Below are 24,764 nucleotides of genomic sequence, written 5' to 3' on the forward strand. Positions count from 1 at the left end.
AGAATGTCTTCTTTAACGATTACAAAGAACTGTCTTCCGGTGTACCTAAAATTAAATAGAATTTCCATGAAATATAAAAGAATTTTACATCTGTGGAAAATGTACAGTGGTATTACTTCAGTGCAAACTACAATATTGTTTTCAAGTTCAACATAAAAAATATAAATAGCAAACTTATTGTCACATCTTAGAAGACATTTCATAGGTAAATTAAAATTATTTGAAAACCAGAAAATGCCAAGGAAAATTTTATTATATAAAATTTTTTTTTTTTTTTTTGTCAGAGACTTTTCAAAGAAGACTATTGCTTTTGTTGTTTTTTCTTCAGTTTAGATGTTAAAGTCCTTAGGATTAAGTCCTCTTAGAGTGAAGAAAAAAAACAAAAAACATCTGTTCTTATTGACGATGGTAGTCAGTCTGAATTGATGTGTACATTACACTGGTTTGCACAAATTTTAAATAGGAGTTTTGGTGTGATATCTTAGAAGACATTTTATAGGTAAAGTCTCCTATTTAAAATTTGCGCAAACCAGTGTAATGTACACATCAAGTTAAACGGACTAACATCGTCAATAAGATGTTTTTTTTCTTCACTCCACAAGGACTTTAACATCTAAAATGAAGAAAAATAAACACACACACACTAAAACCAACAGTCTTTAATAAGTGTGTGCTAACATCGAAAGTCCCAGAAAAAAAAAAAAAAAAAAATGATTGTATCATTTAATAAAATTTTCCTTGGCATTTTCTGGTTTTCAAATAATTATAAAAAAATATGAAGTTGTTCTCTGAATTTATCAAACGTCATTCAAGAGGATTTTGGCTTAAAAAAAAAAAAAAAAAAAAAAAAAAAAAAATGCTTGATGAGTTAAGAAAGAATCTTTAAATCCATTTAAAAATAACAAAGTTATGACTATTTTTGTGCCTCACATGTTTGGATGTTTTTTCCCTCTTTAAGACCATATACGTTTCGTCACATTTTTTTACACTGCTTTTTCAATAAAAATATTTTTGTTATAACACAAGATTAAGCAATGAAATTTGCTATGTCTTTTTTGTGCAAGGAATTAGAATATGCTATTGAAATTTTCCAAAAATTAATGGTTTCCAATTAATCTGCAGTAAATGCACATAAATATGGTGCAGTTCCCTAAAAGAAAGAAGAAAAAAAAAATGCCATGTATCTGTTGAAAAAAAAATTAGAGAACTCAAAACTGAATTGTAATGGATTTTATCTCCAAAAAACTGAAATCTAAATCTAGCATTGTTTAAAAATGAATATATTGCAATATTTATTTGGTATTATTGTAGATTAATACCTTATGTTAACCCCTACCTAATTACCTCTCCAAAATATGATTCTACCCTTTTAGGCAATTACTAAACACTGAAAAACTAACAAAAATTATTTTAGAATTTAATGTAAAAAAATTTCCCATTAATAAACTTGGGCTGATTATTTAATTGCAAATGCATCAATGAATTAACTCACATTTTATCATTTTTCTATAATTCTTGGCTATATCATAATTTTAAAGCCACATTATCGCCCCCTCACTTACGAAAATATTAACTTTGATATATTGGCTGGGGCAATTATTTCATTACAAACACACCAATAGATTAATTTACATTTCATCATTTTTCATAATTCTTGGTGTTACTAATTTCGACAATTATTTTTTTTTCATAATTTTAGCCCACATTATGGTCACCCCTTACGAAAATAATAACTTTTATATATTGTCTGGTTTGATTATTTCATTAAAAAAAAAAAAAAAAAAAAATTACTCGCATATCATTTTTCTTGATGCCTGGATACGTAACTAATTTCGACAATCATTTTTCATAATTTTAACCCACGTCATTGCCATATTAAAATGGTTTTGTAAATAACTTTTATTTCAGCACAGTCCATATTCCGTATGTCAGTTTCTTATTTATTAAATTGTTAGGTGAAAGTACAAAATAGTTTTAAAAACCTCCCCTCCCCATATTAAGATTGGCTTTCTAAATATTTCAGCACGGTCCTTATTCTGTATATCAGTTTTTTTTTTTAAATTGTTAGAAAGATACCTTCCTTTCTCTATATTAAGAATGGCTTTCTAAATAACAACACGGTCCATATCCTGTGTGTTATTTTTCAATTTTTAAATTGTTAGATGAAAGTACAGAATAGTTAAAAACATAAGCTCCCCATATTAATAATGGCTTTCTGAATAATAACGTTATTATTTCAGCACGGTCCATATTCCGAATGTCAGTTTCCCTCCCTGTGACCAGTAGTTTATGAGTTTACCTGTTAGATATTTACACACACACACACACATGCATGTACCATCTTATTTATATAGAAGATTACTGGCATTAGAGAATATGAATCCATTCTCAGCTTTTTTGTACATGACCAGAGTGCCCCTTGCAGGAAAATGATTTTCCCTCATTTTCTGTCTTGTATTCACATCTTGCTGTTTTCATAACAAAACAAAAATATGTTTTAAATATTTATTTCCAGAGAAGTACTTATTTGGTTTGAATTAACAGAAATAAGAGTGAAGAATGTTGAAGAGATTCCAACATTGGTAAGAATGCCCTCCTGGCAAGGACAACAACAGCTGCAACAATTTAGAAATGGCCAGCCAAAAAGAATGAGAGAAAAAAACAAAAAAAAAAAAAAAAGAAAAAACACGACAAGCATATATTGAACATTTTTTTTTTTTCTGCAGCTTTAAATTTATGTATGGATGAGATGGTACGTGGGAATAATGTGTGACAGTCAATTTAATCTTCATCCCAATCTTTGTTTTCACGGACCTTTGGTCCACCGGCAGGTTTAGCCATAATGATCTGAAAGAAATTAGAACAGATATTTAAGTTAGTCTAAAAAAAAAAACAAAAAAGCAAAAAACATATCTACCAAGTGAAAACTTGCCGCACATACACAAAGAGCTTAATATCCTTTTAGATAACAATACATGATGCGTTTGTTTTAGAATTTAAAAAAAAAAAAATGCAGATAAATTTTTATGATGTACATACTCGTCACAGAACGAAGATGTCATATTCCAAAAATTATGTAAATTGATCAAGTAGCTTTTATATATAAAATAATTTCTTTTAAAAATGATTTTTAGTGATTTTCAATGGTCAATTGTATCGATTATAAAGCTGATATTGATCTCGACAGTTTGAATTCAGTTGGCAAAACCTTACATCTTGTTTAGTCATAAAATTTAATTTTCTTAAAAATAAAATAAAAACAAAAAAAAAACCTATTTAATTTAAGTGGTTTTTGTAATATAACACCTTCGTCCGATGACAACTATGTACATCATAGGTTTTGTAAAGATTTTTTTGTATTTTTGTTTTGAAAAAAAAAAAAAAAAAAAAAAAAAAAAAAAAGGGCTTAATTTTTAGTAAGTATTCAATAAATAAACGTTAATCTTGACAGTTTATTGCAGTTTCATGAATCAACCAATCAGCAGAAACTAGAATTTGTAATTATTTAGTTCATGGGCTGAGGATTCAAAAAAAGTGCAAAGCAAAAACTCTTACAAAATTTAACAGGTGTTCCTGAAAGAGGGATAACCTAACGCACGGGTTCGAATACTGTAAAGTTTGTTTTCTAGGTTTACTCCAAATCTGTTGACAAATTTAATCAGTTATTTATTTACATGACCTATGCCAACATGAGTGGCAAATCTTGAAAAGGTACAGAAACACTAGGATAGAGACAAGTTACATTTTGTTTTTAAACAGATCAAACATAAAAAATATAATAGAAGAGAGAGAGGGGGGGGGATGATCCCAATATTAGTTTATCACTAGGTTATATCAAGTAATGAAACTATTCTTCAAATTAGCTCCAAATGTTATACACTTTTTAGACATGCACATATTGTCAAATTTTCTATTTCAATACACATGCGGGTGTATTGGAAAGGAACAATGCTTGGGTGCGTCTGTATCTATAGATACTGATGCGAAAAAAATTAAGCTTTAATTTGGTTTCAGAACAAAGACTCCCAGATATCTGGTGCTGTACATCTTTTAAATTTACACACAAGAAAATGTAAAAAACATTTTAAAAAAAAAAATCACATACTGACATTTTTTTTATGAGAATTACTTCTATTTAGTAAGAAAGAATTTCTAAAAGAGTAAAGATTTTCTTTAACTGGAAAACAAAAAAAATAATTAAAACTTGGTCTCATTCCACAATTTATTGAGACCCCCCACCCCACCCACCCTAAGTACAAATATTGCTTACCTGGTCAACACCGAGAACTGTGCAAGCAGCAGAGGATGCAAATTTCAGAATCCAAACCAACTTTGTGTAGAGATCCAGAATATTATTTTCTACTGCATCTGTAACCGTGCCAATTTCCTAAGGGAGTAAAAAAAGGAAAGTACAAGTGATGTATTTGTTCACAATGACCTAAGAGTTACTCAGTATTGTCCGAGTATGAAACCCCCCATTCTGCCCAATAATCAGTTAATTACTGCTCTAACAATTTGTTTAGAAGAACAATAAAAATTAATGTAAGATCGGTATATGCCATTAAAAAAAACAACACTATTATATCAGGTCATCCCATAAGTTCTGTCCGAATTTTTACCTTTGTTTTTGAATTGAACAAAATGTTTAGATGCATTTTAACTGATTAGTTTTTCATTACAGAACGATAAAATTTAAATTTGCTTGATTACAACCCTACTAACATGAAATAATTTGAGGCATATAATGCTTTATGAGTTCAAGATGAAACTCAGCAGCTGAAGCGGCTAGAAATATTCACCCAGTTTATGGAAAGGAATGTGTGAATGAAAGATCTTGCAGAAGATGGTTTGCGAAATTCAGAAGTAGAGATTTCACTCTTGCAGATGAAGATTGAACCAGACGTCCAGTTGAGTTTGATAATGTTTGTTTAAAAAAAAAAAAAAAAAAAAAAAAAAAAAAACTCAAGGTGTGGTTATTGAGAAAAGTGCAAACGGATGAACAGGAGTGAATTACTAACTCCAATCTCTCCGCTGTCAGGAGACCAATAAAACAAAATGTGTTATATTGTGAATTTGTAAAAAGAACAGATCAGTAAGCTGAATGTCAACAAAATATATTCGGTTGGGGAATCCAACTTAAATATTCATCATTTCTGTTCAACAAAATATTTTAAAAATAAATTAAGTTTCATGATAAAATTAAGTCTTCGTTTTAAATCACTTTTTAAAAGACTTGGTAAAAATCACACAACATGTTGATATATTTTGTTTACAGAAATTGCAGAAGATTACAATTCAGGGAAGTGTTGAGTTTTTATTCATGGAAGTTGTTTGAAAAATAATCAGTATTTTAGGTGATATTAATAAATTCTGTAATCACTGTAAATGAAACTTACTTTTTTTTTTTTTTATTACTAGTTGAACAGATGTGTGTTTAACCAATCAACTACTAGTCACACAACACTGAAATTAACAGGAAATAGTAATCATACACCAAAGACGGTTTATAATGAGTAAACTCTTTGTTTGGATGGATGAATAATGTGCCCAGAAATATGTGTCAAGTTGAAACACAAAATATTCATTTCAACTTGCGAGCATATTTTTATCAGTTTTACGCATGCACAAATTCTGTCATAGCTTGAAGTTGTTTAATTTTAAATCTTTCTTATCTATCAATAGATCTAATAGGGAACATGGCTGAAACGCTAAATGTTTTGGTTCTGATTGTAGCTGATGGCACCAAATCATTTTTTTTTTAAATTCTTTGAAATCAGTACTATATATTAGGTAGAGTATAATATTCAACAGAGAATTGGCTCTACAATAATACAAAATCAGACAAATTAACGTATATTTAAGCATATTTTATGACCAGTCGGGTGCTCCCTGATAGTTGAAAATACTTTGAAGAGAGGAGTAAAAAAAAGAACCCTGGCCAGGGTCTGAATGCATTTTGGTTCATCTATCAACAACTAAACCAATTTACACTTAAAAAAAAAAAAAAAAAAAAAAAAAAAAAAAACATCTGGAAACATTTAAACTGGTATATATAAAAGGTTTAAAATCCATTTAAAGCAAACTTGTATGCATTAAAATATTTTAAAGCTATTGATGTGACTTATATCCAGTAATTTTATGAATTGAAATGAAAACATTTAATTGTTTAATAACAAAATAACATAATTGAACTTTCAAAATCCCATATATCTTATAAATTTTCGTACTGTGTGTGTGTGTGTGAGAGATGCGATTTACCTCAGCCTACTGGCAACCCACCCAGGCAAGTTGGGCACCGAAATGAAGCTTATAACCCAGTGGATGTTTTAGTGATATTTATATCCATGTTTGGTGTATGGAAATGCAAAAAAATGATTTACTAGACGCTTTATTTACTGGATATTTACAAGGCCCCAAGTTTGCTCAGCTGGGCAAACTTGGGTTCTTGTATAAAAAAAAAATTGCTTTAATAAAATAGGTGTTTCTGCGAAATTTAAAAAAGAACAGATCAGCAAGTTGAATGTCAATCAAAACGTATTCTGTTGGGGAATCCAACTCAAATATTCTTCATTTCTGTTCAATCTTTCCTTTTAGTGTTAAAGCCACTAAAAGTCATTTGATGAAAGCAACTTGTAACTGCCTATAAATATATGACTGGCTTAGTCAGCTGGTTATCGATTTGAAAAAAAAGAAAAAAAAAAAAAGAAAAAAAGTTTCTTGTAATAAATAAACTAATTACGCAAATGATAGTTACTATAAGCACACATGGTGCCTTCAAAAGGTTTCCAGACATTTTTTTGTACAGGTATTTAAAATTGTCGTAGACTCTTGAAAATTCAGTATGTTATTGTTATACATACTATGATATGACTGACAAATTTTTATGTTTTTTATTGAACAGCTACAGCCGGAATTGAAATACACCCTACTAAAGCTAGATTGTCACAGCTGGTGAATGCAATCTGGACGAGAGGACGCTTAAGAACGATATGCAATAAAATTGTTTTAAACTTAGACAAACTGCCACAGAAGTATCGAACGCTTCAGACTACTTTTGGACCATCTTGCATGAATCCAACATTAGTTTTTGAGTTGCATAAAAGATTCAAGGAAGGAGAGACGATGAGAGGTATGAGAAGAGTAAGAAAGTCAGAACATCAGAGTTGATTGGCCAAATAAAGAATTTTATGAATAAAAACTGTTGCATCCATAGAGACAATAAGTGCACAATTTGATGTCAGTGTGGGAACTGTACACACACTTATTCGCAACTGAAGCTGCAGAAGATTTGCATGAAGTTTATCCCAAGGGTGCAGTCCACAACTCCATCATAATCACAGACTATTTGACAAAGATGAGCAGTTCCTTACCCTTCCTATAGTCCAGATTTTGCCCCTGTGACTTTTGCCTATTCCCTAAGCTCAAGGAAAAAACTTTAGAGGCTGTTGTTATGAGACAATCAAGATGAAAGAGGCTGTGACGAGGGTCATTGACATGCTCACACAAGAGCACTTCCATGAGACCTTCATGAACTTGTTGGAACAGTACAAGTGCATTGCAGCTGGAGGAGATTACTTTGAAGGGGACTAGTTTCATGTGTGTACTATTAATAAAAGTGCCAATATGAAAAAAGTCTGGAAACTTATTGAAGACACCTTGCACACACACACACACACACACACACACACACACACACACACACACACACACAGGCACGATAAAATTGTTTTTGTTTGATGAAAATCAGCTTTCTTTTTCATTTTGTTGCAGACCATCTATTAGTTGTTGGCCAGTTGTGTACAAATCCCAAGAGCCATAGGAGCCTTCTATCATGTCTGAAAGTGACACGATATTCAATAAGTGAGATCGGAGATGCACTGTTGTACCATTCATGCTCTCTACAGATTCAAGTTACGAGAACAGGACCATTGCCAGCACCCTCAAAATGCATCGCTGGATTGCCACAAATAACAGGGACGTGATGAAAATAAAATTTTCAGCCATGGTTATGTTCTTTGGTGTGGTTTCAAGTGAGGGCCACATCATGTCACCTCACATCTTCGAAGTCGGCTTGAAAGTCAACACCAAATGTACCTGGACGTACTAATCCCCTGGTGCAATCAGGTGGCCATTGGCAGACCCTGGGTGTAGCAGCAGGACTCGGCGCCAACCCACAAGTTCAAAGGGACCCAGGCTTGACTTCAGAAGGAATACTTTCTCACTCACTTCTCCCTTGTACCCTTCTCTCACTCACTGTTCTCTTCGTTTGGTCATACGTCGAGAACATTACTAACATAACCCCCCACAACACCAATGCCAGCCTGATCGGCACCAGCTGCTGAACTCCTAGCACTTGTGGAAAAGGCATTCTCCCAGTTCCGGGTCTGTATCGCGGTGGTGATTAAGGCTTAAGCCTGTTACATTGTTTTCTTTAGGGTGACACCTTTATTGTTCCACCCTCTCTCTCCATATATATGTGTGTGTGTGTGTGTGTGTGTGTGTGTGTGTGTGTGTGTGTGTGTGTGTGTGTGTGCAGACATACAGTATTTCAAATTTTTACTATTGATTTAAATTAGAGTAAACCATTTTGATGGTAATAAAAAAAAAAACTTTTGCATTTATTCATTTCAACATATAAGAGTGTTTTAATATGCAAATTATTTGTAATGGTAATTCAGTAAGATTAAAAAAATAGTTATTGGTTTTCTTTGCCATTCAAGATTTTGCGTCGAGTGACTGTTTAGAATAAACATTGCACAAGGTTGAAAATGACATTTTATGATAAAAGAACAGAGGACTGTTTGAAATATTTAAAATATAAAACCTATAAATTATATGCTTTTTTTGTGTTTTCCATTTTTTTTTTTTTTAAATGGTTAAGAAATCAGTTTCTGGAGAGAGAGAGAGAGAGAGAAAGAAAAAAAAAAAACTCTTACCTCAATATTGACACCAATATTTTGCTCTCCTTTTTGGTGACGGGCATACAATTTAGATAAAACTTCACGACTCTACAAAGGAAAAAAAAAAAAAAAAAAAAAGGATTAATCTAATAATAATTCTCTAATTACAAGTATACACACAAAAATAGTTTATGAAGGAAAACTGAATATGAATGAAAGACGTGCAGAAAGGTCAGGCAGAGAAGAGTCGACAGTTTCAAATATAAAAGTCACAGTTGTCTTTACCTTAGCACCGGTGTTCTCGGCAATGGCTTGTGGTAGAACTTCAAGGGCTTGTGCAAATTTCTTGATACCATATTGTTCTAAACCAGGAGCACTCTACAAATGAAAGGAAAACAAAGATGTAGTTTAGTATTGAATGGAGATTTTGTGTGGAATCAAAAGTGTCATAATTCTCCAAGATATTAGATGGCAACAGAAGATGGCTTCCCATTGTGTGCTTTGAATTCAATTTTTGGAAGGAGGGAGAGAGAGAGACATTACAAAAAGCGTTTTTGCAAACTTTAAATATTTTCATTTCCTTTCATCTACATTTTTTCTTCAAATTCTTTTTCATATGAAAACTGATCTCTGAATTGTTTAGTCGTTTTCCACTATTTACCAATATATGTGTTAAGACTTACTCCATTAAAAAAAGTAGCTGAGCAGCGGCTTGGTTCCCACCAGTTTTGGCAAATAGCAAACAGAATCATGAACAGAAGCGTGTGCTCCATCCCAACTATTATCAATGGACCTGAGGTAATCTCGTCAGCATCAGACAAAGCCAAACTCTTTGTCAAGAACTTTGCAGCTAATTCTACCCTTTGCGATCAAGGCCGCCAACTCCCAATATTTCCTCCTGTATCAGAAAACACGCTATGTGATATACGTATATCTGTACGTGATGTTGCCAAGCTAATCAAAAACCTTGATTCCAGTAAAGCAACTGGCCCTGACGGTATTCCAATTATAGTACTCAAAAAACTTCAACCTGAACTAGCGCCCATACTTACAAAACTGTTTAAACGTTGTCTTAAGGAGAATAGTTTCCCATCTCCCTGGAAAATTTCATCAGTATGCCCTGTATTTAAGAATTCAGGTGATCGCTCATCCCCCTCTTAGTACAGGCCAATAAGTCTCCTGTGCGTCATGAGTAAGTTGCTGGAATCTGTGTTAAATACAGAAGTAATCAACCATTTCAACAAAAATAACCTTAGTGACACTCAATATGGTTTCCGTTCTGCTAGATCTACAGCAGATGTGCTTACAGTTATATCTCATAGGATTAGCAAATCTCTCGACGGAGGCAACTTTTCTAGGGCAATTGTTCTTGACATATCTAAGACCTTTGATAGGGTATGGCATAAAGGTTTACTTCATAAGATCTCTAGCTATGGTATAGCTGGAAATGTCTTCTCAATTATTAAATCATTTCTTTCTGATAGGTTCATAAGAGTAGTAGTTGAGGGGTAAAAATTAGAAGCTCACAGTCCCTCAGGGGTCCATCCTGGGCCCAACTCTTTTCCTGATCTACATTATCACATCCTTACATCATTTGTAGACATTTATGCTGACAACACTACCATTTATGGTAGCACATCTAAGACAGTAAACGACCAAGTTCTCTCCAATTCTCTCTCCTCTGATCTTGAGCACGTAGTACAATGGGGTAAGGAGTGGCTGGTTACTTTTAATGCATCTAAAACCAAGCTTCTCTCTTTACATGATCAACATTCTGATCCACATCTGGCATCAATTGAAATGAATGGCTCTCGTCTTCAGGAGGCCTCAAGTTTTGACAAGCTTCTTGGCTTGACCATTACTCCTGATCTTAAATGGAACACGTACATCAAATCTGTTGCCAAGGCCGCTGGAAAAATGGTGGGATCTTTCTAGCGATCCGGTAGATATCTCACTGCTGATGCTATTCTCTATCTATATAAGAGCCAGGTACGTCCAAGGATGGAATACTGTTGCCACATCTGGGCAGGAGCTGCTAGAAAGGACTTGGCCTGCCTTGATAGAGTTCAAAATAGACTTCGTAGCCTCGTAGGAGATGTCCTTTTCTCTTCCTTGCAACCTCTATCTCACAAGAGATGTGGCGAGTTTGTCTCTGATGTATTATTATTTTCATGGAAAGTGTTCGACTGAGCTTCAATCTATGGTCCCCTCTCGACAAACTTTCACAAGAAACACTCGTCTAGCTGTAAACACTATCAATAATTTCCCCCACTCTTTATCTGTGCCTAAACCTAAACGTAGATTCCATGAACAAAGCTTCTTTCTTAGAACTGCACGCCTGTGGAATTGTCTTCCGTTTTCCTGCTTTCCGGCTGACTACAATATGGTTGTCTTCAAGTCTAACGTAAATAAGTTCTTGATGAGCCGTTCCATATAAGTTATCAAATTTACCAAATTTTCATTACTAATGATTACTATATTGTCCAATTTGTACTGTACACTCTTTAACCCTTATCCTTGAGTGGCCTCTTGGCCTTGATAATGTAGTGATGCCTATGCAAAAAAAAAAAAAAAAAAAAAAAGAGTATAAATTAATTAAATACGTTTTTTTTTAATCTCAAAACCTGAGAATTTTCTTAAATCGCATAGTTCTCCACCCCAGCAGAACAGATATATTAGAACACATGAAATAAATGGAAAGAATCACAAGTTTATTTTCACTTTTATCAGTAATCTTCATATCCAAATTTACAATTTTTTACCCAGAACAGATTCAAAATCATTTAAAATATCTCGACTACATCAACTTGTCTACCATTTTCCCTCAAAACTGATTAATAATTGGAAAGATAATTCAATGACATACACACACCAGTTTGAAATAAAATCTATTAAATGTCTTAACAAATGTTAAAATTTAAATTGCATGCTTTTCTTTAAAACAAATTTTTTTTAAAACTTAATTTTATTACTTTGTAACTTAATAGAAAAACAATTCATGAATTTTTTTTTTTTTTTTTTTTTTTTTTATTAAAATTTACAATTCATTTTTAAGACAATATATTTAATAATTTATTAAAAAAAAAAAAAAAAAAAAAATCCTTTACATAAGGAATAAGAAAAATACTAACTTCTCCAAATGTGGTAATTCTTTTTGCTAATTCAATTTCTGTGGCTCCGGCACCAGCAACCAAACGACTATCCTGAATCAAGATAAAAAAAAAAAAAAAAAAAATACATGTATTTTTGCATACAATCCAAAATAAAATTTTCCTTAAAATTGGAGTAATTTCTTCAGAAAGATTTATCAATTCCGAATATATTAAACTATATTGTTTGACATTTTCTAAACGAATAAACTCTAATTTTTTTTTTCTTTAAGATCTTCCAATGTTGTCGCCACAGAAGATACCCAATTTCTCCCTATGTTAATGGAAAAAATTCTTTTTGTAATGAGAACGCTAGCACGTGTACAAATATTGAATATAATAAATAGGACTACATTATGAGCATTGGCTAATGAAAAATATGAAAATCAGAAACCATAAAAAGATTTTTATGATTCTTAAATAAATTTAGACAAAAAAACACCAACTCAATCTGTTATTGCATTATCTTTTAATGGATGTGGGTAGTGTTCTCATTAGATTGTCCTCCCAGGAATTACCTCCTAATATTTAAGGAGAGGCAGACTAATCCTACCAAATATTACATAGAAGGGGAGGAGGGTAGTCCGTGTTCATCATGATACTATCCTCAAAGGGATTATCGCCTCTTTTGGGAGTTAGCATAGTATATGTTCATTAACCATGATATAGGATATTTCCAGCCTAGCAAAATTATGTGACTGGATGAAGCATATTTTTAATGCTATAAAAAACACTATTTTAAATTATCATTTATACAAATGCAATTTTTGCTACAAAAAGTGGATTCATGTGCTTTAAATAATATCACGGAACGCAGATAAACCTTGTTCGCCCTTTATGACCTGGTTGAACTAATTTGTTCAGTTGTAAATAAACGAATACAATAGCATAAAGTGAGAATTGATTCAAATTAATCCAAATTGCAACTGTTCATTGTATGTCACCATCGAAAATTAATTTTTTTTTTTTTTAATTATCTATAACATAATTCAGATCATAAAGGGTTGTGACCTCTGAAATTAGCATTAGCTCAGCAATTTAATGCTTTGTCTTTCTCATATAGTCTTGCAATTCCTGCACACAAACTGGTCATCCTCTCAACCTAATTCCACTGTATGCCTAGTGCTTTCAGAGATAAAAAAAAAAAAAAAAAAAAGAAAAACAACACAAAAACCCTACCTTTGTCATGGCTTTGAAAGAGTTGACGCCATCATCAATAGCACGTTCCATATCATCCATTATATTCTCAGAAGAACCACGGATCACAATGGTAGAAATTGTAGTTTCTTCTTTATCTATTTACATATATAGATAAAAGAAAAAAAAAATTTATATTTTAAGTACAACATTAAAATAAGGATAAAATATAAGTTGGAAAAATATTTTGGCCAGACAACACCAACAAAAACTACCCCACTCCACAATATCTTTTCAATTCTGCTAACATGTACAAAAACTCAACACCCCTCCCCGTCATTGTTGGTGGTTTGAATACAAGTGTTCATATCTATCATTAAAATACTACTCGGTTAAAAAGGGACAAACACGAATATTACAAATTCATAAAAATTCAAATTACTGCAGAATCGATCATAGATCACCAAATTTCAAAATAAACTGAATCAATCCATAAAATGTATATAAAAATCCATCTATCCAGCGTGGCCGCAGCCGAGATTGAACTCACTACACGAGTTTGTAGTGTAATTCAAATCTTGTCGGTAGCTGAATACTTGATGCTTCACCAGGGCTATCAAAGGTATTTTTTGTGACATCATCACTAGATGGGGTGACTACCACGGCTCCAGAGGTTCCATCTACTCTCTCGAGAAGGATAGACCGCACCAGTTTCTCAACCTGGTATTTTACCTCGTGTTACATACAGTGCTTCACCTTCCCAAACGGTCACCCATCCGGTACTGACCAGGCTCAACGTTGTTTAACTTCGGTGATCTGGCGAGAACCGGTATGTCAATGTGATTGTGCCGTACTTAATATGGAAGTAGACTAAAAGTATAGAGATAAGGATTTTTTATATCAGCAGAATAATTAATGAACGAATTACAAAAATTTTTTGTATAAGAACAGATCAGGAAGTTGAATGTCAATCAAGAAAAATTCTGTTGGGGAATCCAACTCTAATATTCATCATTTCTGTTCCAAAAAAATATTCAAGACAGAAACAAAAACTAAAATAAAAATTTCACCCATTTTTTTTTTTCTTCTTCAAAGAGACTTTGATCACATTAAATCATAGATGTAAAGATTTTTTTTTTTTTTCTAATTCTATGCCACAAAGTTTTATTCAAATGAACAATAGCATTTAGATTATTACATAGAACAGTTGTTCAACATAATTTTGTTTAATACTAGCATGAGCTGTGTCCTGACATTGCTGGAGAAAAACAAAATCAAGAAACTGATCCCTATAATTAGTATTCAAATATTTTTTTTTTTTTTTTTTTTTTTTACATAGGCATAACCACTTATCAAGGCCCGAGGATAAGGGTTAAGAATGTACAGTAGTCAATTGGACCATATAGTAATTGTCAGTAATGGAAATTTAGTAAATTTGTTAACTTAAAGGGAACAGCTTATCAAGAATTTGTTTACATTGGACTTAAAGACAAACATATGGTAGTCAGATGGAAACAGGAAAACGGAAGACAGTTCCACAGGCGTGCAGTTCTAAGAAAGAAGCTTTGTTCATGAAATCTACGTTTAGGTTTAGGCACAGATAAAGAGTGGGGGGAATTATTGATAGTGTTTTCAGCTAGACGAGTGTTTCTTGTGAAAGTTTGGCGAGAGAGGGACAATAGATTGAAGCTCACTCGAACACTTGCCATGAAAATAACGATAAAGCAGAGACAAACTCGCAACATCTCTTCTGTGAGATAGAGGTTGCAGCAAAGAGAAAAGGATATCTCTTACGAGACTACGGTCTATTTTGACATCAAGGCAGGACAAATCCTTTCTAGCAGCTCCTATCCAGATGTGGCAACAGTACTCCATCCTTGGACGTACCTGGCTCTTATATAGATAGAGAATTGCACCAGCAGTGAGATATCTACTGGATCGATAGAAGGATCCCATCATTTTTCCAGCGGCCTTGGCAACAGATTTGATGTACGTGTTCCATTTAAGATCAGGAGTAAAGGTCAAGCCAAGAAGCTTGTCAAAACATGAGGCCTCCCCAAGACGAGAGCTATTCATTTCAATTGATACCACATGGGGATCAGAACGTTGATGATGTAAAGATAGAAGCTTGGTTTTAGATGCATTAAAAGTAACCAGTCACTCCTTTCCCCATTGTACCATGTGCTCAAGATCAGAGGAGAGAGAATCAGAGAAATTGGTCGTTTACGGTCTTAGATGTGCTAGCATAGATTGTAGTGTCATCAGATAAACGTCTACGAATGATGTAAGGATGTGATTTGGAAGATTAATGTAGATCAGGAAAAGAGTTGGGCCCAGGATGGACCCCTGAGGGATTCCAGCATTAATACTGTGTGTTTCTGATTTTTGCCCATCAACTACTACTCTTATGAACCTATCAGAAAGAAATGATTTAATAATTGAGAACACATTTCCAGCTATACTATAGTTAGAGATCTTGTGAAGTAAACCTTTATGCCATACCCTATCAAAGGCCTTCGATATGTCAAGAGCAATTGCCCTAGAAAAGTTGCCTCCGTCAAGAGATTTGCTAATCCTATGAGATACAACTGTAAGTACATCTAGCAGAACGGAAACCATATTGTGTGTCACTAAGAAGGTTATTTTTGCTGAGATGGTTGATTATTTCTCTATTTAACAGATTCCAGCAACTTACTTTTTATGAGTAACAGAATAGAAATAAGTATTTAATTAAAGCTATTGGCGGGACAGACTTGTTTGATTATGCAATATTCGAATATCTATGTATCTCATATAGAGATCAAGTGTTAGCCCCAGGAATGGAGAGGTTTGATTTCTTAGAACTTCAACTGAAGTAAAAAAAAGGTACTTGTACAGTTTAATCAAGACGTTAAAAAAATGAAATTATCGAAAAAAGTCTATATTGTACGTATCTGTTATGGAATGAAGTTCTCTGAAAAAAAAAAAAAAAATTTTACTTAATTTCATCAAGTAGTTTTTGTTTTACGGCGAAAAAACAATTTGTTATACCGAGCAAAAGGTTCGATTTTTCGGAAGAAAAGCTAGTATTAAAGATCGGGAGAGAGTGTCGGCACTTTAAATTGAGTTATCTCCCCGTGGCGTTTCTAAACTTCAAACAAAAATTTAAAAAAATTCCAAGATGTCTGCCCTCAACGTGCTGTCATAAAAACGTGTTTTTCCGCTGTAAAAAACAAAAAAAAAAAAAAACTACTCACTCAAATTAAGCGAAATTTTTTTTTTGAGATATGTTCAAAACGGATAAATACAATATAACCTTTTTGATATTTTCGTTTTTTAGTGTCTTGATTAAACTGTACAAGTACCCCCCCCCAACACTGAAATTCAGATTTATTGCCACTCAAATTCAAGAGAAAACCAATGGTTGTTAATATTGAAAAATCAATAGTAAATAACTGCTGCGATATCAAGTGGCAGAGAACGCTAGAAATCTAGAGACTTGTTACTCAGACTCCAGAGAATATCGTTTGTTAGTGCCAAAAAGTAAGCAATCACTAATAATTCCTGTCAAAATTTTCAGTGAATATAAAGGAAATAAATAAAATGTTGCAACTGCTAAAAACAAACCTTGTTTAAATATAACAACTGAAGTTTCACCAATTTCATCAACGTAAACATGATCACAGTAACCCATTTCTTCTGTTGTAGGAACACACTGAAAAAAAAAAAAAAATTAAATGAGGGAAGAAAAAAAGGTTTCCAGAGAAATAGAATTAGCAAGATTTTAAATATGTAAAAAAAAAAAAAAATTTATTTCAGTCATATATCAGATGTTCTCCATATTCATTGGATAGAGCTCTTTAGTAAGAGAAATAATGGTTTCCATTTGGTGTAAAGCATTACTATTGATAATTAGAAAATTCTCACAGCTAAAATAATTTCTTTTTATTTCTTGTTGGCATCAGCTTTTAAGCCAGACCTGATTTAGAGTTAAAATACTTTAAATAACATCGACCATTATATTTTATCATGGCCTCATCAAGTGATTCGTGTGTAGTTAATAACATGACAATAGATGCCTGTTTGCATTATTTAATATCAGGTATTAAATTTGTAGAATGGATCTGTAACTGATCCGGAGAACTTTACTTCAGATGGAAATTTTGAATCCGTAGATTTTCGGAAACAATTTTAGAAATACAGACAGAATTAAATGTACTGAATAAGCCAACGTTTGCATGTAGAGCAACTTTATCCAAAAAGGAAAATGGCAAAAGAAATAACTATTGTAGAGAAAAGCATAAATTAGCAACATCAATGCAATCAGAAAAGCTTTGAATTGTAAAGAATTTCAAGTAAAAAAGGTGAGGTATAGCATCAGAACAGATACTACACTGTGACCTTAGCCCAAAACATGTAGAGATACTAAAATACTTGGACTCCAATCTAAGGACTGATTGGAGTTATATCTGTTGCATTATGAGGTTTTAAATATATTTTTGGCAGTATGGGAATATGAAGAAAAGGATAAAAGATGACCACCACTTCATGGCAATGCTTCAGACAATTTTCTTGTATAAACTTTTTTTTTTAAATAGTCTGAATAAGTTAACTTTTGAATGTAAAGTGATTCTTGTAATAGAAAAATGATCCAAAAAGAAATGGCAAAGGAAATAACTATCATAGAGAAAAGAAAATTATCCAATTGTGAATATAAAATGCAATTGTCCCACACAAAAATTAGCAACATCAATACAATTAGAAAAGCTTTGAATTGTAAAGAATTCCTGGTATAAAAAAAAAAAAAAAAAAGTGGTGGTGTTCATCCAGTTAGTATCAGTAGAATTTCTTGTGTGAAGACAAAAACCTATAACTGAAAAATTCAAAAAGATTCAATATATTTTATACAGAAATTCTGGTATCAGATTTATTCATTCTTATAAATCTGGTCATAAATTATCCAACTTTTTGTGATCATAGCCTAGCAGTATGCAAAAGAAAAAAATACACCAACCCCTCCCCTACATTAACATTCATAAATAAGCTGCTGCTCATTCATTGAATGAAACAGAAAAGATGAAGATACTTACGATCTTTGGTAGGACAGTGGCAGATACAGAGCGTGCTAATCTTCTGAGATCAAACTTAGACATTACACGAACGATTAACAGGTTGTATTTGTTGCAGTAGTGAAGAGCTAATTCACCAACTTTGCCGCCAGACACAACAACATTAACGCCTGCCTCGGCAAGAGATTGGATGTGCTGAAAGAGAAAAGAACAGTTTTTTTCTTTTTTAGAAATAACCTGAAAAGTAACATTTAAAAAAAAGTTTTAGTGACTATGTATGCTTGGGTATATCTTTCCCCACACATGAGGTCGCCATTTTGTAGGCTGCATTATGAGTCAGCAAATAAAGAAAATAGTTAAAAAGTCTGATTTACACACACACACACACACACATTTACAGAGAAACTGTCAATGACAAATGTAAAATACCAAGATATGAAACATGCAAGGTGATATGATAGAAGTTGAACAGACAAGTAAAAAAAAAAAAAAATACAGAATTTTTTTTTAATCAAAAGATCTACATAAAAGCCACCAAATTTTTTTTAAAGCCACCCAAGGATGAAAAATTCCATGGTTCCTTTATTCATTAAAATCCAACATTTTTAAAATGTCCAAATACTGTAAAAGTAAGAATTTTATGATAGCTTAGTTTTAGAGTAAAACTAGTGGGACCCCTGTCTTGGCATTGCCTGAGCAAACTTGATGTAACCAAGAATCACAATCCTAAGATGCAAGTTAAACAGAAAAACTTTCACCCAAAATGCTAAGTCACTATCCACGTTAGATAACTATGTTATGGTTAAAAAAATAAAAATAATCAGATGCACTTTTGCAAGAAATATGCAAATTAGTCAATAATAAGATTAATTTGATTGCATATTAAAAAACTTGTCTTCTATTGTAAATATGAATTGGACATTTTAATCTGTTGGGGTGATAAATGGCGCAACTTTATAAATATCCGTTATCTATGTTAATAAAAATAGTTTCATTCTTGTACCTAAGTTTTGTATGTGCGATTTGGACCTTGCTTAACTCACCTTTTCCATTTGATCTTCTTCCCCTTTGCTAAAATTCATCAGCTCTTCTGCAGTTTTTATCAAAACTGTTCCCTGGAAAAATTAAAAACGTGATTATTAAGTTGTTTATTACAACTGACGCTACTGACAAATGCTATGCAAGCTTTGGAAATCTTTTGCTTTTAATTCGAAATAGGGTCTGTGGTTTAAACAGACATCAATGTATTTGTGTGCAGAGAAAATCCTTAGAGATTTTTTAAACTCTAGGCAAGGAATTCATTTCAGGAGTTTACTTTGCTAAATATAGAATTTCTATAAATATAAGATTCTAGCTTTTCCCATCTCTTGGTAGGTGAAAATTAGATTCATTGGATCAGAATTCCCTACTCAGATAATATATATTTTTTTTACAGCATTTTTATATTAACTTTTAGAGGAAAACTAAATTGCATGAAATAAGGTTCCTGCCAATCAGGAAATTGTGACACTTTAGATATAAATGATAAGCCTAAATCTATTGTATCACCCCCCCCCCCCAAAAAAAAATAGCATCACCATTGGATACCACATGAGATTTTATACAGTTCAATCGTGTTGTAGAGGTTTGTTTTTGTCTGGTGATGCAATTGGAAACAAGACATCGTTTGTGCAATGGCTTTACCTTACTCTTCGTCTTCTGTGTCATCTCTTGTATTAGCGACCACCAATGACATGCGCACAGATTAATAAGTGGCGTCAAAAGCAAACTAATATAATAAAAATACAGATACATACATTGCTAATGGGTGTATATGCATGCCTGTCATTAGAACCCCACTTCTAGAGTTCATATCTGAATTAAGCTTCAGTCTTTCAAATTCATAAGAACCAAGATCATTTGCATAAGACAAGTCATTGTCTACTCAAGGTCATCTACTCGTCAGCTCGATCTGATCTGGCACATCATCTCAAACTAACTCGCCAGGTCTACCATAATCTCCCCCGAGCTGAATTTTCAGACTGATCTAATCAATCATCTCATTATATCTGCTATTCTTAGCCAGACACCATCCGACTACACCCCCCCCCCCAAAAAAAAAACAGGCCATCAATAACCAGGGCGCCATCCGGTCTAAGGAGCATAATACGTTTGTTGACCTCTCCATTGTCACCCACTTAGCTTACTTTATTTTTTTTATATTACAAATTATTTATTTAGTTTTAGCTGAAGGCGCGAAGACAGTCTATAGTATCACAGTACAAAAAACATAAAAAATTTAAACATTAAACAACCTAATTTTATAAAACACTCACAAATGTTCTTTTAGGACCATGTTTTATTAGCTCAATTTTTTCAAATGCAGATTAGTTTCAATTACAAAACCACTTTCACTCCCACCCATTTTTTTTTAGATGAAAAGTAGTAAAATAGAAAAACGGTTATTCATAACACTAGTATATATATATATACAACATATGCATGTAAAACTTACCTTAGTTTCTGTTTGTAGTGAGTCTAAGGGGCAAGAGAAAATAGCAATATTGCTCTTATCTGATTTGCCAACGGAACCTTCAACTGAACGTTTAAACACCATTCCTTGAAGTACAGTGGAATTCAGCAAACCCGAACCCTTGAGAGAGGGAGAGAAAAAAAAAAAGGAGGTGGTTTATAACCATTATTGGAATTACAGGGTTTCTTCTGAAATAAATACAGACTGGATTTTTTTTTTTTTTTTTTTAAATTTTAAAATTTGATAAATTTTGTGTGACAGGGTAGATATATTTTTATTAACAAACTAGTAGGCTGCCTGGCATTGCTCAGTCGTAAAATACGCTTAAATATGATATTTTGATTAATGCAGATTTTGTATTTATATTATTTTATTATATTGGACCCAATATATAGTAATGATTTAAAAGTAAAAAAAAAAAACTAATTTGGAATTAATTAAAATGAATGTTTAAAAGAATATGCAAATTAGCTAGATATTTTGCAGATGAATGGAATTTCAGGATCCATATATAACAAAGTTGTATTTTCTTTTTAAATAAATAGAAAAAAAAAAGTTTTTTTTTTAATATATCAATACAAAAAATAATTCATAGAAGTATAGATATACAAATAAACATAAATTAGTCTTTACTATAACGTTCTAGAGCAGAGGATTTCACTCCATCTCTCTAAGTTGGAGAAGCAAACGTGTCAGAAAGAGCATCCGAAACGTCAAAACATAAGAAAATCAGACAAGTTATTTTGACACATCAACGTCTGGTCAAAATACAATTTCCTGTATGTGTCAGCTACATCTTTGGTGCCCCACTCCTCCTCCTACACGCACACGTTAATGTGTTAATGTGAAAAAAATTATGTTTAACATTATTATAACACTCCCATGTTGATCTACCCCCCCCCCAACACATACACACACCTCCAAACACATGGACAATGCCGGGTACCCCCCCCCCCGAAGTATATGATAAATAACAGCTTAATATTAATTCATGGAATACATTGCTGCTGCTATCATTTTGTCGACTGAAAAATGTTACCGTTGTAAAGCATTCCAAAGCAGCCACTGTTTGTTAACAGCGAGAAATGCACCAGCTTTGTTTACGTAAAGACATGGAATACATTCTCAGAGTATTTACTTTGACTTATGTTCAAATTTTGCTACACAGGTTGCAGAGTCCAACCATACCAAAAGAATCTCCACTGATTAATGTGCAGACGTAAAGATGAATAGCAACCAAGTTGGATAAAGGCTTCTCTCTCCACAGTAAAAACTAACGTAAGCAATCATGTAATCCATTCTCTCGTTTCCAGTGATCAAACAACTACTACAGAAACATTGGAAAAATCGTATATTAAATAAAAACAATGCAGGCTACCATCATACTCATCTACTGATGAAATTCTCTTGACGAGGATCCATAAAAGAAATTCCTGAAATTTTATTATATAACCATAGTAAATTTAACTAATTTATAAAGACAAAATGATCAGACATTTTTGTCATATTTGGGATGGGTATTTATTTCTCTCTTACTGAACTTGAGTAACTAACAAGTGTAGTTGAACATTTTGCTAATTTTAAGTATAACTTTCTCATGGAGCATCTGTTGTCTAAAAGACACACAAGACTAGTTTCTCATTGCACTACACTTCACACAAAGTTGTGCGAGTTGCAATTAGATGAGATGGAATGTCAGATGAAGTGTGGTCAATCTGACAGGATCCAAGGTTTCACTACTTAACCTGGAATGTGGATGGAACTATCAGTGTTGTTATATCCGTTTGTGATTAAAATGAAAATTTGGAATATTAAAAAAAGTTTAATATTTATCATGATTGCAGTAAGATCATTCAAACAGTAAAAACAAATAAGAATTGCTAAATCTGACATCAAATTAAACAATTAATCGAGGGGGGGGGGGAAGAAACAAGGACCCCCCCCCCCCCCAAAAAAAAAAAAAAAATTCTAAATTTGTTTAAACTGAGGATAGGGCATCCTACTGGATGGCAAACATTCACCCGCTAACTCAGATATTCCAACTGAGAGATTTTTTTTAGAGTCCAACCATCCCTTTAAGTGCAATTGTTTGAATCTTTTTTTGCACTTGGTTCACAGAGTATATTTGCCAGGTAAAGACCAATATGTATGTTTACATATATCTATACTTTATCAAACAAAATTTAGTGGAGAAAAATAAAAAATATAAAAAATTGTCAGGCAAAACCTTTTAAATAGTTTAGAAGAATAAAACAAATCTGTGAAAAACGAATTTGGCAAAAAAAAATAAAATCCTCACTTAATGAGATTTTTTTTTAATCAACATCCCACTCCCAAGTCATTTTTGATAGAAGATTTATACTTAAAATAATAAATAACTCACCAAAATTTTGCAAACTCTGACATTATCAACATTGAAGACATTCTTTTGAGTAAGAATTCCAGCTGGGAAGAAAAAAAAAATAAATAAAAAAAAAAAATAATGCAAGTTTTGTACAAATCTTTCTTTATATTCACATAATACAACAACAACAACAATAGGATGGGCATCGTACAGCACATGATGCTGATTAAAACAAGGAAAATCCTTGAGTACGGAAAACAATCCATATAAGAAGTTAATGATGACCAACAATAGCTAACTTGAAATAGAAAAAAAAAATCAAGTATATAATACGAATTCAAAGTATTTGAAACTGCCAGAAATACCATAATTTGGTCCCCACTTCCAAAGTGTAGAAATATTATTTTCCTTTTTTTCTATTTACCTCCCCTTCCTTTTTTCCCTGCTATTAGTGTCTTTCTACTCTCTCCATCCCCTTCCTTTCCCCCTCTAATTGGTGTATTTTCTTCTCTCTTTCTCCCCCTCTCTCGGTGTATCTGGTGCTAATACTTCTTGCTGTGTCACGCGGGATTCGATTGGCTAAAACATTGAGCGCGCCATTTTAAAAAGAGTGAAACCAACAGAAACTGGGGAAGAAGAAAAACAAAAAAAAACACCAGAAACTGGCAGGATACTAAAAGAACCAGAGCGGCGTTGGAACTAAAAAGCACCAGAGCGGTATTAGTCTTTGAAAGCACCAGAGCGGTGTTGCGTCGAATTGAATTACACAAAAGCGGTGTTGCGATGAACTGAAAGAAACAGAGCAGTTTTGCAACCTTTGAATTATACCAGAGCGGTGTTGTGACGTTTGAAATACAAGAAGAAAGTAATAATAACCATCGAGATTATTAAATTTCCCAAACAAATCCTGAACGGAATCGAAATCAGATAAAATTACAAATTCAAGAAACAAGCAAAACAAAGTCTGTTTTCAATTTCCCATGACAACAGTTGGAATTACTATTTTATTCGATAAAATAGTATCTATACGTTATTTCCGGATAAATATTAATTCGATGTTAAATAACCCAAGAAAGGGTTGATATGCCGTGAAAAAAAAAGCAAAGTAAAAGAAAAATTTTGGTAACGGATCCTCCATCGATTTATTTCTAGTGGTGAGAAGTCAGATGAACTCAATTGGAAACTGATAATGATTTATGCATCTCAATTCTGCATTGAATAACACAACAAAAGGGTAAGAAGTGTTGACGTGTTTCAACTACGCCAAATTTTTTTTTTTGTAAAAGTATAATTGTTTAAAGAGTTCTTAAGAACCGCCAGAGGGACTGATTTGGCAGCCCAGTCGAACTATACATTTCCTTTTCTATTTTTCTTTTTGATTAAATTTTATACCAGTTTACTTTGGTCTCTTTTTTTTTTTTTTTTGATTAAATTTCTTTTAGAACTCTTAGTCTCGCGCAACGGGATAAAATTCGTTGAATGTAACAATAAAATTTCCATTAAAAGTGCTGATACCAAATAAAATGTCTATGAGAGGTCAAGGAAGATGGAAAGACTAGGGAGGGAGAACACGATCCAGATCTCTACTAAAACCTTGACGTCTATTTCCACTCGAATTCCAAAGCAGCCACTGTTTGTTAACAGCGAGAAATGCACCAGCTTTATTTACGTAAA

At 32.7% G+C, this 24,764-nt stretch overlaps 1 protein-coding gene across 1 annotated transcript in view; it reads right to left on the reverse strand.

Moving 5' to 3' along the window:
* Nucleotides 1-2,491: 2,491 nt before the first annotated feature.
* LOC145296880 (T-complex protein 1 subunit theta-like) overlaps nucleotides 2,492-24,764 on the reverse strand; it is a 50,509-nt gene continuing 28,236 nt past the window's right edge. The window contains exons 7-17 of the mRNA XM_080143021.1: nucleotides 23,130-23,191; nucleotides 20,729-20,866; nucleotides 19,278-19,349; nucleotides 18,256-18,429; nucleotides 16,793-16,880; nucleotides 13,229-13,344; nucleotides 12,032-12,103; nucleotides 9,186-9,278; nucleotides 8,937-9,008; nucleotides 4,271-4,387; nucleotides 2,492-2,847 (exon numbers count right to left, since the gene is read on the reverse strand). Of these exons, the coding sequence (XP_079999147.1) occupies nucleotides 2,782-2,847; nucleotides 4,271-4,387; nucleotides 8,937-9,008; nucleotides 9,186-9,278; nucleotides 12,032-12,103; nucleotides 13,229-13,344; nucleotides 16,793-16,880; nucleotides 18,256-18,429; nucleotides 19,278-19,349; nucleotides 20,729-20,866; nucleotides 23,130-23,191 (1,070 nt within the window). The 3' untranslated portion in view covers nucleotides 2,492-2,781. The remainder of the gene's footprint in view (nucleotides 2,848-4,270; nucleotides 4,388-8,936; nucleotides 9,009-9,185; nucleotides 9,279-12,031; nucleotides 12,104-13,228; nucleotides 13,345-16,792; nucleotides 16,881-18,255; nucleotides 18,430-19,277; nucleotides 19,350-20,728; nucleotides 20,867-23,129; nucleotides 23,192-24,764) is intronic.

The sequence above is a fragment of the Euprymna scolopes genome, chromosome 17 (genome assembly GCF_053919585.1).
Source record: "Euprymna scolopes isolate OS-2025 chromosome 17, ASM5391958v1, whole genome shotgun sequence".
In the NCBI taxonomy this organism is placed as follows: Eukaryota; Metazoa; Mollusca; class Cephalopoda; order Sepiida; family Sepiolidae; genus Euprymna; species Euprymna scolopes.